The sequence below is a fragment of the Sturnira hondurensis genome, unplaced genomic scaffold (genome assembly GCF_014824575.4).
Source record: "Sturnira hondurensis isolate 20B ecotype Veracruz unplaced genomic scaffold, ASM1482457v3 Scaffold0004136, whole genome shotgun sequence".
NCBI classification, from domain to species: Eukaryota; Metazoa; Chordata; class Mammalia; order Chiroptera; family Phyllostomidae; genus Sturnira; species Sturnira hondurensis.
The window spans coordinates 28,076,983-28,092,555 of NW_028076767.1; the positions used below are offsets into that span (position 1 = coordinate 28,076,983).

At 42.1% G+C, this 15,573-nt stretch overlaps 1 protein-coding gene across 1 annotated transcript in view; it reads left to right on the forward strand.

The window, feature by feature from the left end:
• Window positions 1–15,573, forward strand: part of STK4 (serine/threonine kinase 4) — an 86,722-nt gene that overhangs the window by 7,629 nt on the left and 63,520 nt on the right. Inside the window, exons 3-7 of the mRNA XM_037044140.1 lie at window positions 3,880–4,008; window positions 6,852–6,966; window positions 9,529–9,693; window positions 12,205–12,372; window positions 13,558–13,695. Of these exons, the coding sequence (XP_036900035.1) occupies window positions 3,880–4,008; window positions 6,852–6,966; window positions 9,529–9,693; window positions 12,205–12,372; window positions 13,558–13,695 (715 nt within the window). The remainder of the gene's footprint in view (window positions 1–3,879; window positions 4,009–6,851; window positions 6,967–9,528; window positions 9,694–12,204; window positions 12,373–13,557; window positions 13,696–15,573) is intronic.

Consider the following 15,573-nt stretch of genomic DNA (forward strand, 5'->3'; position numbering starts at 1 on the left):
GACAGAACGTACCAGGAATATACTGTAAGGGAAAACTAAGCTAATTATGATTTTTTAAAATTTTGTTTTAGATCTATGGATATCCTCATCTATGGAAACTTCCCTATGAAAGAAAATATTACCGGGGAGAAAACAAATAATGGTTGAAGTCTTTCTTCCCATAGTGTTTTTTTAAATGACACCACAAATACTTGGATTTCTGTCATCATGGCTGAGTGGACCCCATCAAGCCTTATTTAACCAGCAAAACCCTGAAGGAAGATCTTAACTGCACTTACTTTCTCAACACAAACTGCCACGTCCTCCTTACACTGTTCCGGAAAATGAATGGATCGTGAACTCTCACTGCCTTGTCCTTGTGGGATGAGCTACGCTGAAGGACTGTGTTGGGTTCGGAAGGCTGCAGTCAGTCTGCCCTTTGAAGAAGCTGCGTGGGTCCGTGGAACAGCAGAGCCAAAGCTCCGGACCAGAATGCCTGGGCAGCACGTGGGAAGTGTTTTGAATTAGAGCCTGGTGCTTTTTGCCTTCTGTTTTATGTAACAGTGTACACATTGACTATTTTAGGTTTTTATCACAGGATGATAACATCGTGCCTGTGGTTTCATAGCCAGTGAGTGGAAATGTTAAGATTTGTATCTGGCTAATTTGCCCTCAAATATTTCTGTTTTTCTTCATTGATCCTTGCTTTATAGGGCTTATGGGAGCACCTACTTCCCGACCTTCTTTGCCATTTAAAAGTCATTGAGCCACTTAGTTTTTGTTGCAGAGAATCGGGTGTTAAGAGACTTGCCTGTAAGTGAACATGATCGCTAAAGCCTTCTAAATCCTCTTTGGGTTCCTGTAAGTGCAATGTGCAGAGTTTTGAATCTTAATTGCTCAAGTGAGTTATCAGAATCTTCTTTGCTACCAACGCAGTGTCTGGAAGCATGGGCCTGTTCTGGGCAGCATGGCTGAGTGAGTGTATGCCGAGACCTCTCCTTTCCATTTCAAATATATAAGAATGAGTGGAAATTATTTTTTAACTATTAGGACACATAGCCAGCTGTGCGCCAGTGATAGAAAAGATATTTATAATAGTAAGACGGGGGCGGAAGCATGTCTGTCCTCGTCAGGAGATTGCAGGTGGGCTTCCTATGTGAAGTTGTGGGTGGGGCCACGGCTCTGCGTCTATGAACTAGAGGTTAAATAAATGTGTCTGATATCCACTAGAAAGTACAATACCATTTGCTCGTGGCCTGGGGAACAAGGAGAGGCACTGGTTTCACAATAGGAACTAGGCCTGACTACATTCAGGTCTGATCTCTTGAGGGGTCAAAACCCCCGAACTCCTAATACAAGATCTGGTTTGAACTGGACAGCCTGGAAGAGTGGGCTGAGAGAACTCAGAAACCATCGTGATGCCCTGGAGTATTCGTGATGGTGAGCACTGAGTAGGGGAAAATCATTCAAGGTAAAAGAAGATGGATACAAGGAAGATAATACACTGCCCTGAGATAATCAGCAGGTCTGACAAAGAAGTAGAAATAGTGGAACAATCTGGAATGGGATTCAACATGTTTGTTGATGATTTTCAAAAAGATAAAAGAAGGAAATAACATCTGTAACAGAACACAAGACCATGAACATGAACAACCCCACGAATAATTGAAAGTTGGGAATCTTGACAATGAAAACCACAATTATTGAAATTCTAAAGGCCTAATAAATTGGATAAATAGCAAACTAGAGAAGCTGAAAAGAGAATTTGTGAATTGAAAGCTAGAAATGAGACCCATCACAAAATGTAGCACGGAGAATGCAGCGTTAGAAACCGGGAGACACATGGATTGAGGAGATCCAACTCAGGTCCGAGAGGAATTCTAGGACATGTTAGAGAAAGAGGAAGGAAAGAGATGCTGCGGCGCGTTCTCCAGACTTGAAGAAAGACATGTGCCTTCAGGTCAAAGGAGTTTCTGCAGTGCCGAATAAATCAACTCCCAGTTAAATTATAGGAAAACCGGAGAATGTGAAGGGTAAAGAAGAAATCTTTAAAGCTACAGAAAGAAAGCTGTGAAATGTGAGGCTCTGGTGATAGCCGGAAACCGCAGTGAAAACGCTGAGGCAAAGCTGTTGTCAAAGAAGAATTCCATATCCGGCAAAACTCATCCAGAGTGGAAGTGAAATAAAGGCATTTTCACACGTACAGGAGTTACTGGATCAAGAATAACTTTGGATGAAAGTGGCAGAATACCCAACTCACAGTGGCTAAGCAGTCAGGATGTTTAACAACTAAGTAATAATAAATCTGGGGGTGAAGGACTCCAGAATGGTTCATTGGCTCGGCAATAGTCCAGCATTTGTCATTGCCATAGTCTCGGGATGACCACATCAGTTTCAAGCCTCATGCCTCTCGTCACAGAAACCAAAACAGGGAAAGAAGTGACAAGTAAAAAGGGGCCTTCTTGTGTGTTTCTCTCTTACCTGGGAAGAAAGTCTTTCCCAGAAACCCTTCGGCAGAATTCCCCTTACATTTCCTTGGCCAGAGCTGGGTCACTTGCTGATGGGAACAGAATTACCATGCTTTATCCCCTGGGACCAGGGTCCACCACCTTAACAAGTCAGAGGATTATCTTAGGAAGGAAGTAGGATCTTCTCCACATGGTCAGCGGTTGCTTTACTCTTGGAAAAAAAGAGTTTTATGTAACATTTAAGGACGATTATACTAGTTTTGACGGAGTGGAAGTTTTTTATGTGTGCATAGATTTTTTAAAATGAAATGATTCATGAGTACCATTTTGGCAGCTGAGAGCACTCAGCTACTTTGATAGGTTAGGTTGCACTGTTACTCTGATTCCTGTTCACTGAGACAATAGGAAGAAACGGGTGTATTTGGGAACCATGAAGGACAGTCTACTCATTATTTCACTGACAGCCATCAGGATTTCAACGAAGATACAGTCTGTGTAAGATGATGGCATGTCCTTTGACCATCACAATTGTCTCGTGAAGTAGTTTGTGTTGTCATTTTACAGATGAGAAAATCGAGGCACAATAGGGTTCATACTGCGTCTGTAAATGTAGTGGTGGAAACATTTACAGAAACATAAAACCCTGGGACTTTAGATTCTAAATCTGATACTCTCATAGCCTCCAAATTGAATGGATATATATGCTTTTTATGTATTTGGTAATAAACTCTTTAAGGTAGAGTAGAAGGCAAAAAATATGTATGTGCTCTGGTCACCTGATCCTAGCCTTTGAAGAGGCTTACATATTTAGTTTGTTTCCATAGTGTTTTAAATTTCATTGCAAGCAAGAGCAGCAAGGCATGCGAGACTTTTCTCAGTGTTAGAGTGAATGCAAGTAAACAAAGACGTCCGTTTTTACGACTTGGGGTAGGTGTGCAGCGCACACAGGCTGGGATCCAGTCACAACCTGATCCAAATTCTGGACTGGCCAGATCCAACTGGACTGGCCACTTACTTATATCACTTAGGTGACCTGGGTCAAGTCATGTGATCTCTGAGCCTTTGCAAATGTACCTGTGAAATAGGGATAATAACCCCTTCTTCATGGTTTTTTGTAAGGATGAACTGAGATGATGCACAGTTTCTGGCAGACATCAGACATGCAGTAGTGGCTACTATAACAATTATTTTACACTAATACATTTAGTACAATTTAAATGTCAAGTTTTTAAAGATGCCACTTTGTGGTAGTTTCTCTTAATGCCAATGCTTTCCCCCTAAGTGCTTTCACTCTCAGTTTTGCAAACGTAGCTAAGTGTGTATGTATTAGCACTTAGGCATATGAATTAGAGCTGTAAGTTGCTTGTGTTTTACCACCTTTCTCTCTTGGCTTGCTCCGACTTTATACGTGTTCTCCTTCCCCCCATTACAGGTCCTATGGCAGCGTCTACAAAGCTATTCATAAAGAGACCGGTCAGATTGTGGCTATTAAGCAAGTTCCTGTGGAGTCAGACCTGCAGGAAATAATCAAAGAAATCTCTATAATGCAGCAGTGTGACAGGTAAAGGCATGCAATGTGACTTCGGCGAGAATGTGGTTTTGAACTTGCTGTGATTATTGAAATATTCGATGCCTAGGGTTGCATATACTTAGTTGTTTTGCAGAAGGGGAAGTTTAATGGGATCACTATGCATGGTTTTTTCCCCCCCAGAAAAATACGAAAAACCTTGTGTGTTTTAGTAGTTTATCTTTTATAGTTTCTATTTCTGCATAGGTTTTTGTTTTGTTTTTTTCAGTAAGCCCTTTTTAAAACCAGGAAGAAGAGGCAAAGAGGGAGAAGATGTTGCTGTTGCTAGTTTTTTTTTTTTTTAATGATCTCTTACTTCCTATTGAGAAAACATTTCTACAGCAGCAACTAAGAAGAGATCATTCAAATGCTTTAAGCTTTAGGAACCTTAGAATATACAGATAGGTCTGTAAAAAGAGAAGACTTATTTTTGTATTACTGTTAGTATTTCTGTATTACTGTTAATTTTTAAGAAGTTATTCAAGCCAGGAGTAGCTAAGTATTTTATCTTTGAGGAACTAAGATTTGTCAAATGCTGTAGCAGGAAGTCAGGCCAACAGGCGACCGCAGAGAAGCACGTGGTCTATGCCCTGAACTTCCGTGACAACACGAGTGGTCACAGCAATGGAGCGGACTTCCTTAGCACCATTGGGACTTGAGAGAAGCACACACTCAGGGCAACGCCAGCTCCAGGGAGTTGAAAGGAGAGTGAGAGGGGCCTGCCCTTGAGGTTGCATTCGTTCTTCTGCGGCTTTTTTGGTCCGCAGGTGAACTTGGTACCTCCTATTTTTGTGTGTGTGTGTGCGTGTGCGCATAACCCTTCAACATTAAGGCAGGTGGAGATGTGCCAAGGAGCCCTTACGTCTCACAGACTCGTGAATACAGTCATCTCTCTTCTCCCTCCCTCTCTCTTATGCTCTACACTTCGGTGGTTACTCAGTATGAGATTTTTAAAAACCTCGTATTTCTTCATTGGCTTGACCAGAGTAAGTTAGCAGTGTTGATTTTCCTCTCCCGTAAGATACAGTACGGGAGCTTTGTCCAGTTGGCAGATTGGAACTTCGCCGCTTTTTAAAAAATAGTTTATTTTTATTGTTTTTTTTTTCTATTAAGGGACTTTGCCACTTTTGAGCAACTGTGCAAGAACTGTGTTTCAGACAGGGTATACCAATGTCTGTAATTCTTTAAGAAGAGATATTCTGAAGATCCTACTCTGTGCTAAGTGCTATAAGAAACATCAAGAAATACAGGGCTGCCCTGGCTGGCATAGCTCAGTGGTTTGAGCACGGGCTGTGAACCAAAGGGTCACAGGTTCGATTCCCAGTCAGGGCACATGCCTGGGTTACGGGCCAGGTCCCCAGTGGAGGCCACATGAGAGGCAACCACACATTGATGTTTCTCTCTCTCTCTCTTTCTCCCTCCCTTCCCCCCTCTCTAAAATAAATAAATAAATAAAAATCTTTTTTAAAAAAAGAAAAGAAATACAGGGCTGAGTTCTCATCCTTGGGGAGTAGGCTGATTGGACGAGCCAGGCATTTAAATGCACAGGAAAATCCAGCTGAAAATACAGGATGGACAGGACATGTTCCAACAGGAAGTGCCTGACAGTATCGTCTCGTAGATGCCGTAGCACCACGGCAATTTAGGGAAGAGGGCGCAAGGATGGTGATAATGTACCTTAAGAGATTTATTCACCCATTTCTTCATTAATAGCCACTTACGTGGTTTTATTCCTGCTGTCCTTGTCATTGGCATGTTTCCCAGGGATAAAGGGACTTGAAATTCTGAGAGTTAATGAAGCTGAGTGGATTTTAACATCTTCAGTTACTATGCATTGCTGTTTAGCCCTGGTAGTAATGTAGCCAGTTAAAGCTGGTTGCTCTCAGATGGCAAATTATTTCCTTTTAATGGGATGTCTGGCTTTTCTTTGATTTTCTTTATTTGGCATCTCTCTTCAGGCTTGAAACCCCTAATTTTTTCTTTATAATATGTTGTAGTGGGTTTTTTCCCCCCAAAGTACATGTGACTTTTGGAAAAATGCAAATAAAAAGAAAATAAAATTACTTTTCCCTTTGGAGAAATAATCATTGTTAAATACTTCTTAGTGTACGTATCCTTCCATATTTCTTTTTGGAGTTCCACTGTTACATAATCTCCTTTTTGTGTGTGTGTATGAATAGGATATTGTCTTCTGTTACCAGTATTCTGTAACATTTTCCATGGATTCATGGTTATTTCATTATATGAATAGATCATTATTTTGTAACTAAACTTCCTAATGTCAGACATTTAAATATTTTATTTACTTTTTTAGAGAGAGGGCAAGTGAGGGGGAAAGAAAGGGTGAGAAACGTCCATTGGTTGCCTCTCACACACCCCCCCTGGGGACCTGGGTCGCAACCCAGGCATGTGCCCTGACAGGGAATCGAACCAGCGACCAGCCACCTTTTTAAGCTTGCAGGATGACACTCAATCCACTGAGCCACCCTAGCCAGGGCCCTAATGTTGGACATTTAGATGGCATCTAAATTTACATTTTTATAAACACTACTATAATAGTGATCATTTCTTTTCGAATATCTATACTTTTTTTTAGAATGGATCGTACACTTGGAAATGCTAGGTTAAAGCACCCATACATTTCCCCCCACTTTTGTTATATACTGTCCTCCAGAAAAATTATACTAGTTTACATTCTTATCACCAGGGTGTTCGTTTTAACCACAAATATGACTGCTTGATCTTTTGAGCAGAGAATTTTCAGGTATTTAAGAGCACGAATTAATGGAGATGTGTGACGGCTTTCCTGCTAATTTGTATTGTCTCTCTCTCTCTAGCCCGCATGTAGTCAAGTACTATGGCAGCTACTTTAAGAACACAGACTTGTGGATTGTGATGGAGTACTGTGGGGCCGGTTCTGTGTCTGATATCATTCGCTTACGGAATAAGACAGTAAGTTTGCCTTCTAGAATAATGCCGCTGAGCTGGTCTCTTATGCTGTCCTCTTTCCTCTGCCTTTTCCGATGCATGCTCTCCTACCGTCGAATTTTCCCCTTTCCATGGTCACCCCCTTCCATGGTCACCCCCTTCCATGTGCTCTTGGACGGCTCTGAAATGTGGCAGTTTTGACAACCCAGTCCTGTGATATTTACATGCTGTATTTATTTTTTTTTTAAGATTTTATTTATTTATCTTAGAGGGTAGGGAAGGAGAGAGAGAGAGAGAAATATCAATGTATGGTTGCCTCTCATTCGTCCCCTGCCGGGAACGTGGGAACTGGCCTGCAACCCAGGCATGTACCCCAACTGGGAATCGAACCGCAATCGTGTGGTTCACAGGACCGCGCTCAATCCACTGAGCTACACCAGCCAGGGCCATGCTGTATTTATTTTGCACTGGGGAAGGAATGGCTGTCCAATCCTGGCTAAGCAGTACATTTAAATGTTTGAGTTTGGGTTTCGCTTTCTTCCCCTACCCCCAGTGGTCACCGGCGCACTCTCTCTGTAGCCCGGCAGTCAGAGAGCCCTCTCTGTGAAAGACCGTTTGCTGTATGGGGTTTGCATGACGGTCTCCAGCCACATACGGTCATCGAGGACTTGAGATATGGCTTGTCCGAATGGAGATGTGCCTTAACAAGCTGTCCCTGGTGGCTCCCGTAGATTTCTTTGGGGCTTCCCTACCGTAATGATTAGCCCAGCTGTTCAGAATAAGGAGCTGGGAAGCCAGTGGTGAGCTTTGGCCGCTTTGGTCCAGAAGGGACCCCAGACTCGGGTTCGATGCCTTGCCGCTGGTGTCTGCTGGGACTTCAGTGAAGGCTCTACCATTTATTAGCTCTGTGACCTTTGGCCCAGAGCACTTAATTTGGGTTTCAGCTTCGTCATCTATAAAATGGTGATGATAATTATATATATGTACCCCATTGGATTACTACAAGGATTAAAGGAATTACAGAAATAGTGCCTAGTGTAGATTAAAGGCCTAGTAATTGTTCGCTATTTTTAAGCATAGTACCTGGTTCATAATACATGCTTCTTAAATATTTGTTGACTGGGTGATAGTGTAGTAGTTCTTAGACCGTGTATATTCTCATATGCTTTGTATTGTTTCATTTGCATGACACTCTTGAAAATGGGTGATATTTTTATTCTGTCGTTTGAGAAACCGAGACTAAGAGAAGTTGGATAACTAGGTTAAGTCACACGGCTAGAAGGTAGAGCCCAGAGGGAAAGCTGGGTCTTTCTGTTTCCAAATGGCGCGTGTTCGGCGCCACAGTGCACTCCCCTCTGAATGTGCGTCATCTGGCATGACGGCAGAGAACCCGTGGATTGAGTGTGGTTAGGACTCGGGCTGATCGGGTATTCTGTGTCTGTCTCCCGTGTTCTTTTATGTGTTCATCATCATTCAGCAGGGGCTTTCTCAGGACCCTGCTCCGTGTCGGCTGGCTTTCTTGGAGCTAGGGATTAGGTAGTAAGCAGATCAAAGATGTTTTTAAATGCAGCATATGTTTCCAATAGGGAAGACATCACATAAATAGGTGTACAAGTAATGTGTGATATGTCAGATGGCTTTGACCAGATAGGATGAAGGGACAGAGAATGATGTAGGAGTGGAGGGAGCCAAGGAGGGCCACTGATTTTCTGAAGAGGTGGCATTTGGACAGAAGCAGTAAAGGGAGGGAGCAAGTCGTACAGAAACCTGGTGAAGAGCATCGTAGGCAGAGAGAACAGCAGGTGGAAGGTGCAGACGTGGATGTGGACTAAGAGCATTCGAGGAACATCGAGGAAGCCTGGGGAGCTGAGACCAACGAGCAAGGTGGGAAGGGGTAGAGGGTGCAGGTAGCTGGGGGCCAGGTCGTGTAAGACCTTGGTGAGGGCTGCCTTTTAACTTGGGGTGACTTAGGAAGCCTGTGGGGTTTTGAGCAGATCTGGCTTACATTTTAAAGGTTTTTGTATGGCTTCTGTGAGGAAAGTATATTGTAGAAGGTCAAGGCCAGAAGCAAAGAGACCAGTTAGGAAATGATTAGGCTAGTTCAGGCAGGACATGATGGTAACTTGGACCAGGGTGATTGCAAAGGATATATTTAGATATATTTTGAAGACAGAGAACAACCAAGGATGACCTCAAGATTTTGGGCCAGAGCAACTGGAACAATGAAATTGCCTTTTACTGAGAGAGAGGAGAATAGAGTAGGGTGGTAAGAAGAAGGCTGGGGTGGTGGCAGAAATAAAGAATTTGAGTTGGACATGTTGTGCTTTGACACTTGTTAGGTATTCGTTGGAGATGTTGTGTGGGCAGGTACACGAATGTCGTGTTTGGGGAGTGATCTGGGCCAGGACATAACTTTGGGAGAGGTCCGCATAGCATTGCTGTTACGAGTTGTCAGGTGCCGCTTACATGTTGAATGGGGTCCTGTGTTTATATTCTAGGAAAGGAGTTTGGATCGATTGCTTTTTTCCTCTTTCACATATGCTGATGTGCACTGATAGAATTTTGATTTCTCATTCTATTTTTCAGTTAACAGAAGATGAAATAGCTACGATATTACAGTCAACACTTAAAGGACTGGAATACCTTCATTTTATGAGAAAAATACACCGAGATATCAAGGCTGGAAATATTTTGCTAAATACAGAAGGACACGCAAAACTTGCAGATTTCGGGGTAGCAGGGCAACTTACAGTAAGTATGAGTGTTGCCTTGTACTGGTAGCTTTCACCTGTGTCCTGAGAAGGAATTTGTTTTATTTATTTGTTTTTAAAATATAAGATTCGATGTGATTTTATTAGTGAAAAAAGAGAAAAATCATAAGGGTATCAATAGTTTACCAAAGAGCTAATAGGTTACTTTAGATTCCTGGGGTTCAGGTCCCATAATTTAAGTTTGGTTAACTTTGATAAAAAACAAACTCTAAAACAAGAAATGACAGAGTATTACTTTAAATTATATTGGGTTCCATCGTTGTATTTATAAAAGGAAGAAAAATGAAATCCAAACTGCTTTCCTTGAATAAGACATAGCGTCTTCTCATTGAACGTGCGGGTGGCAGTTGGCAGTTCCTAAAAACACTTGTCCTCACTCGGTGCCAGGATGCAGCCTCCTGACGCGCCTTCTGCCTCACCAGTGCGTAGCAACGAAAAGTTTTCAAAACAGGAAGTCTAGCATTAATTATCTGATTTTGTAACATACGTAAGTGTGTATGAAATACATGCAGAAAAAATAAAAACAGTCCGGAGAGGTGTATACTAGCAGGTGCCACGAAGTTATGTCTCCAGCAGTTTTTTGGGGTGGTAGATTATATAGATGTATTTTGTCTGTTTGCTGTTTTAGAGCTGGTATTATTTTTTTAAATTTGAAATCTACCTGGAACGTGTTAGTCTGTTTCTGGACTTAATATTTTCCATTGATCTGGTTGGTTTCGTATCTAGTCATCACTTTTCATTTTCAAAGAGTTTCTGGTTATTCAAATGCCCATTTCTAGTTATAATCCTTGAAAAACAACTGACTGCCACTGTTTGAAAATGCCCCTGCAGATTTCGAGTTTCAGAGCGAAGGAAATGACTAAGCAGCAAGATAGTTCCTGTGTTAATTATTTTACGCAGGCCTGCCACTGTGAGGTCGATTTAACACTGTTACCTGTCCTTGGCTCCTGACTGACATAACCTACCTTAAGTCACAGGCACTCCAGAAGGGAGATTGGTGGAGATGACGGGAAGTTCTTTTGCATATTTAGTTGTTTAGAATCCTTCTTTTCCTAAAATACAGGAATTCTAGGAAGGCTCTCCTTCATGAGGGCGTGCCACCCTGGGGAAGCATGCAGGTGGTCATTTGCCCATGTGGACTCTATGTATTTCTTCCTCTTTAATCCCTAAACTAAGACTCTGTGTGTGTGTGTGTGTGCACATATTACATAGAAATATATGTTTATACTGTATATATGTATATACTGTATATGTATAAAATACATATTTTAAATTATACATGTACATATATATGCATGTACACATATGCATATATAATTTTCTTTAATTTCCCATTTGCACATTTAATACATGCTCGTGTAAACCATAGAGTGTTACAGAAGAATATGGATGGAAAGAAGTCTTTAGTGATTCTAACTTCTGCCTGTAATTGTTAATAGTTTGACGTATATTTTTTAAAGATTTTATTTATTATTTTTAGGCAGAGGGGAAGGGAGGTAGAGAGGGAGAGAAACATGAATGTATGGTTGCCTCTCGTACACCCCCTACTGGGGACCTGGCCCACAACCCAGGCCTGTGCCCTGGCCGGAAATCAACTGGCCACCCTTGGGTTCGTGCAGGCTGGCGCTCAGTCCACTGAGCCACACCAGCCAGGGCAGTAGTTTGGTGTATGTTATTTGAGCTTTTTGGTTTTGTTTTGTTTTTTGCTGTCCATATAACAACAATATTTATTATTATTGGTTGTTGCTCCATTAGTTTTCTTTTACAAAAACAGATTATATTATATATAATTTCATGGCCTAATTTTTTTGCTTCACAATATATCTTGTACCTTTTTTCCATGCCAGAAAACTGTATTTATCTCTTTTTTTTACAATGTGGTATTACATTGTATGGGTATTTATTGTTTTTAACTTTAGATGGTCATTTGGGTTATTTCCTTTCTCTTCCCTCTCCCCGCCCATTACAACTATTTCCACAAAACTTGTGTATACGGAGTGAGGCCAGGGCAGGTGTGCAGTTGTCCACAGAAAAGGTTATCTAATAGTAAACAATAATACAGGAATAAACTCTGGGTTTCACGTACTCCCAACTATAAACACCCTTTTGTCCCAGGTCTAGAAATAAATTTGGATTGAAGGGTATGGACATTTAAGTTTAATAAATAGTGCCAAAATGCCTACTAAAAGTCTTACCTGTTTATACTTGAATAACAGTGTAATACTGGTATATTGTCAACACTAGTTATTAGTAATCTTTTCAATTTTTGTCAGTCTTATTTTAGTGTTTGATGGATTGATTGTTATTTTTTTTTATGTGAGAATCTTTTACATCTCTAGGTCGTTTGAATTTCTTTTGTGACTTCCTTGGTCATGCCTGGAGTACGATTTTTATATGTATTTCAAGTAGAAGACATTTCTTATTGTTGGAAAAGCCTCTTTTTCTTAACAGTTTTAATGCTTAGTGTTCATCTGTCTCCTTTCTATGTTAGGATACCATGGCCAAGCGGAATACAGTCATAGGGACACCATTTTGGATGGCCCCCGAAGTGATTCAGGAAATTGGGTACAACTGTGTGGCAGACATCTGGTCACTGGGGATCACTGCTATAGAAATGGCTGAAGGAAAGCCCCCGTACGCCGACATCCATCCAATGAGGGTGAGGACATGGACGGGAGACCGTGGGCTACTTAGTTACTGTCATCATTAGAAAGTTAGTTAGATGACGTACTTGGTTAGGTGCCAGAGGATAAATGAATTAAGTGTATATCATTGGTGTCAGTCTAGACAGATGATACACTTCTGCTCCCTGTCGTCTCTAATTAATTCAAGTAAGATTTACCCTCTTCATTCTGGAAGCTCTGTGTCTCTAGCCCTAGGCAGGCCATGGGCCACAGAGTGCTTGGTGTGACCTGTGCAGTGTCTGTTTTTTCAGTTTAGGTGCTCCCATTTTAACATAACGATATTAACTGGAGCCGAGCAGCGGTCTCCTCCTTTATACAGGGCACGGGCTTCCTACTTGATCAGTCTCCACGATTCCGTTGGCCAAGTATGGGTTGTCACTTACTGGGGTGTTTTCTCCAATGTTTGTTTTATAGTAAGTAGTATTAAGAGGAGAGCAAACTATTCTTTTGATCTCATGTTGCTAACACCCAGGCTGGTTCATGTGTTGTCTTTTTCCTGCGTGGCCCTCACAGGTTTTTAAATAGTCAGGTTCTGGTTGGTAGCTCCCCAGACTCTCTTCAGCCGGAGACTCTGTACTCTCCCACCTCTGTCTCCTCCTAGAGTGTTAGGGGCCTGGAGATTTGCTCTCCACCAAGACACTGCAAGGGGTTTCCAGGCTCTACCCGCTCCCAGGACCCCTCACCACCAACCCCTCCTCTGGGGCTTTGTAGTTTTCCCACCTCCCAACCCAGTGCCTTCTCTTTGCTGGTTAATTAGTTGTCACGTTGAAAAACTTAACAGTTATATTTTAAAAAGTATTCATGGACCTAAAGGTAAGCTCCTATCTTCAGGATACGGATGCTCTCAGGTCTTGTCTTTTCACTTCAAAAGGCAATGTCCCTCGGTTAAGAAAAATCGAAAAAGGCTTGGTGGGTGTTGTGAGGTTTGGGAGACAGGAACACACATGTGGGAGGAGGAGAGGGAAGGGAGGGCGGAGAGGGAGAGTCGTACGTCTTACTTTGAAGACTCAGACTTTTGTTGGAATTTGGGTGGGCTCTTCAGTAGATAAGAGAAAACTATATTGTCAAACTTTAAATGTATTTCTAGTTCCATTTTTATTGGAGCGTCACCTTTATTTTACCAAACCTTTTTTTGTTGTTTGTTTGTTTTGTAAAACCAGGCAATCTTCATGATTCCCACCAACCCGCCTCCCACATTCCGAAAGCCGGAGCTGTGGTCCGACGGCTTCATGGACTTCGTGAAGCAGTGTCTCGTAAAGAGCCCTGAGCAGAGAGCCACGGCCACGCAGCTCCTGCAGGTGAGCATCTGCCAACCCACCTCCCGGGCATGGTGAAGAAGAACGAAGCTTACCACCTCTCAGGGTGGGGAGGGGTTGGATCTCAGCAGGAAAGATGTAGAAAAGAGTGTTAAATCATTGAAGAAGACAATATGACAAGAAAAGCGAGGACTCTCCCGGGTTAGAGAGTGGGAGCTGACAGTGTGTGAGCACCTACAGGGTGCTGGGTGCTTTTCATGTGTTCAGTCATTAAATGATGACCTAGACCCTGGGAGGGGTGGGATCATTCATTTTCACAGGTGAGAAGTGGAAGCTTACACAGGTTAACTCTTCCATGGACATTCAGCAGGTAAACAGTGGCGCTGAGATTCGAACCTAGGTCTTCTTGATTCCAAGGCAGGAGTGCTGTCAAATCTACCCAGTTCTGGCAAAGAACGGAGGTGGATGGTAGGTGGCATCATAGCTTAGGGTGGAAGGAGGTGCTTTGGATTGGAGATACTAGGAGTGCTTTCCTGCAGGAGGTGGCCGTTGTGCCTGGACCTTGAAGGATGGGTGGCATTTGGCAGGCAGCATGCTTAGTGGTTAGGAGCTTGGAGTCTGGAGTTCAGGCTGCCCAGGTTCGAATCCTGGCTTTCTATTTAGTAGCTTCATGACCTTAGGCAAGTAATATAATTTCTGTGTTATGTTAGTTTTATTTATAAAGTGGAGATAAAGTATCTGTTTCACATGTTATGAATATTAAGTGACATATAACTTTGAATAATAATTTACATATATTAAAGATAGTATGATATGGGTTTGACAGATATTCACTATTATTATTGAGCTAGGCCAATGGTTTTCAATCATATTGGACCCCATATATATGAGGTCTGTCCAGAAGGTATCCAGCCATGTAATATGAAAAATAGAGACATTTATTGAAGAAGATACAAGAAATATTGTACATAGGACAATGACGCTTCAGTCCCCTTCAAGTAGGCACCTTGGGACCTCACACAGTTCTCCCAGTCACCATCAGCTATCCCATCATATTTTTCTGAATCTCATGGACAGTCTGAAATCTCTTCCTTTTCAAAGGTGATTTTAGTTTTGGGAAGAGCCAGAAATTGCAAGGCGCCAAATCTGGGCTGTAGCGGGGCTGAGTGACCTGGGTGTTTTGATGTTTCACAAAAACTCTGCACAAGACGTGCTACATGAGCGGACGCACTGTCATGCTGCAGCTGCCCATTGCCAGCTGCCCACAGCTGTGGCCTCTGAATCGTATGGATAGATTTCACAGAGGAATGTTCAAGCTTAACGCAAAATTTGATGCAGATTCGTTGTTCTACTTGCTCAGTCATTCTCAATGCAATGGCCACACAGTACACGTGCTCACTTTACGGTGTCTGCCACCCCCACTGACGAGCACAGTGAAGTCGTCAGTGTTCACGCATGCGCATCCCAGTCCACTCTCCTTGGCTGCCGGGTTGCACTGATGTCATGCAAACATTCTTGTGATATTAACAATGGCTGGGCTTTTTCCAGCCAGACTTCGTCATATATATGCATGTATTTTTTAACACTCATTACTCTTCTGGAATGAAACTCAAAGATGATAAATCTATTAGTGCTCATGAATTTAAAAGAATTAGTATAATGTCTGTGGTACAATGGAGACATGTAAAGATAATAATTTATAATGAAATAATGTATTTGTCAGTATAGGAATGCTCCAGCTTTACTCACCTTTCAGACACAATGAAGTAGAGGCCTGTGCCCATTATCATGAAGGAATTTAGATTTAAGAGCAGTAAAGAGAACAGAAAGCATTCCATTTACGAAATACGGGAATATGAAGGGTGGGCACTTGCATAAAACTAATACTAAGTAATGGCAGACCAGACTTTTTGTATATGA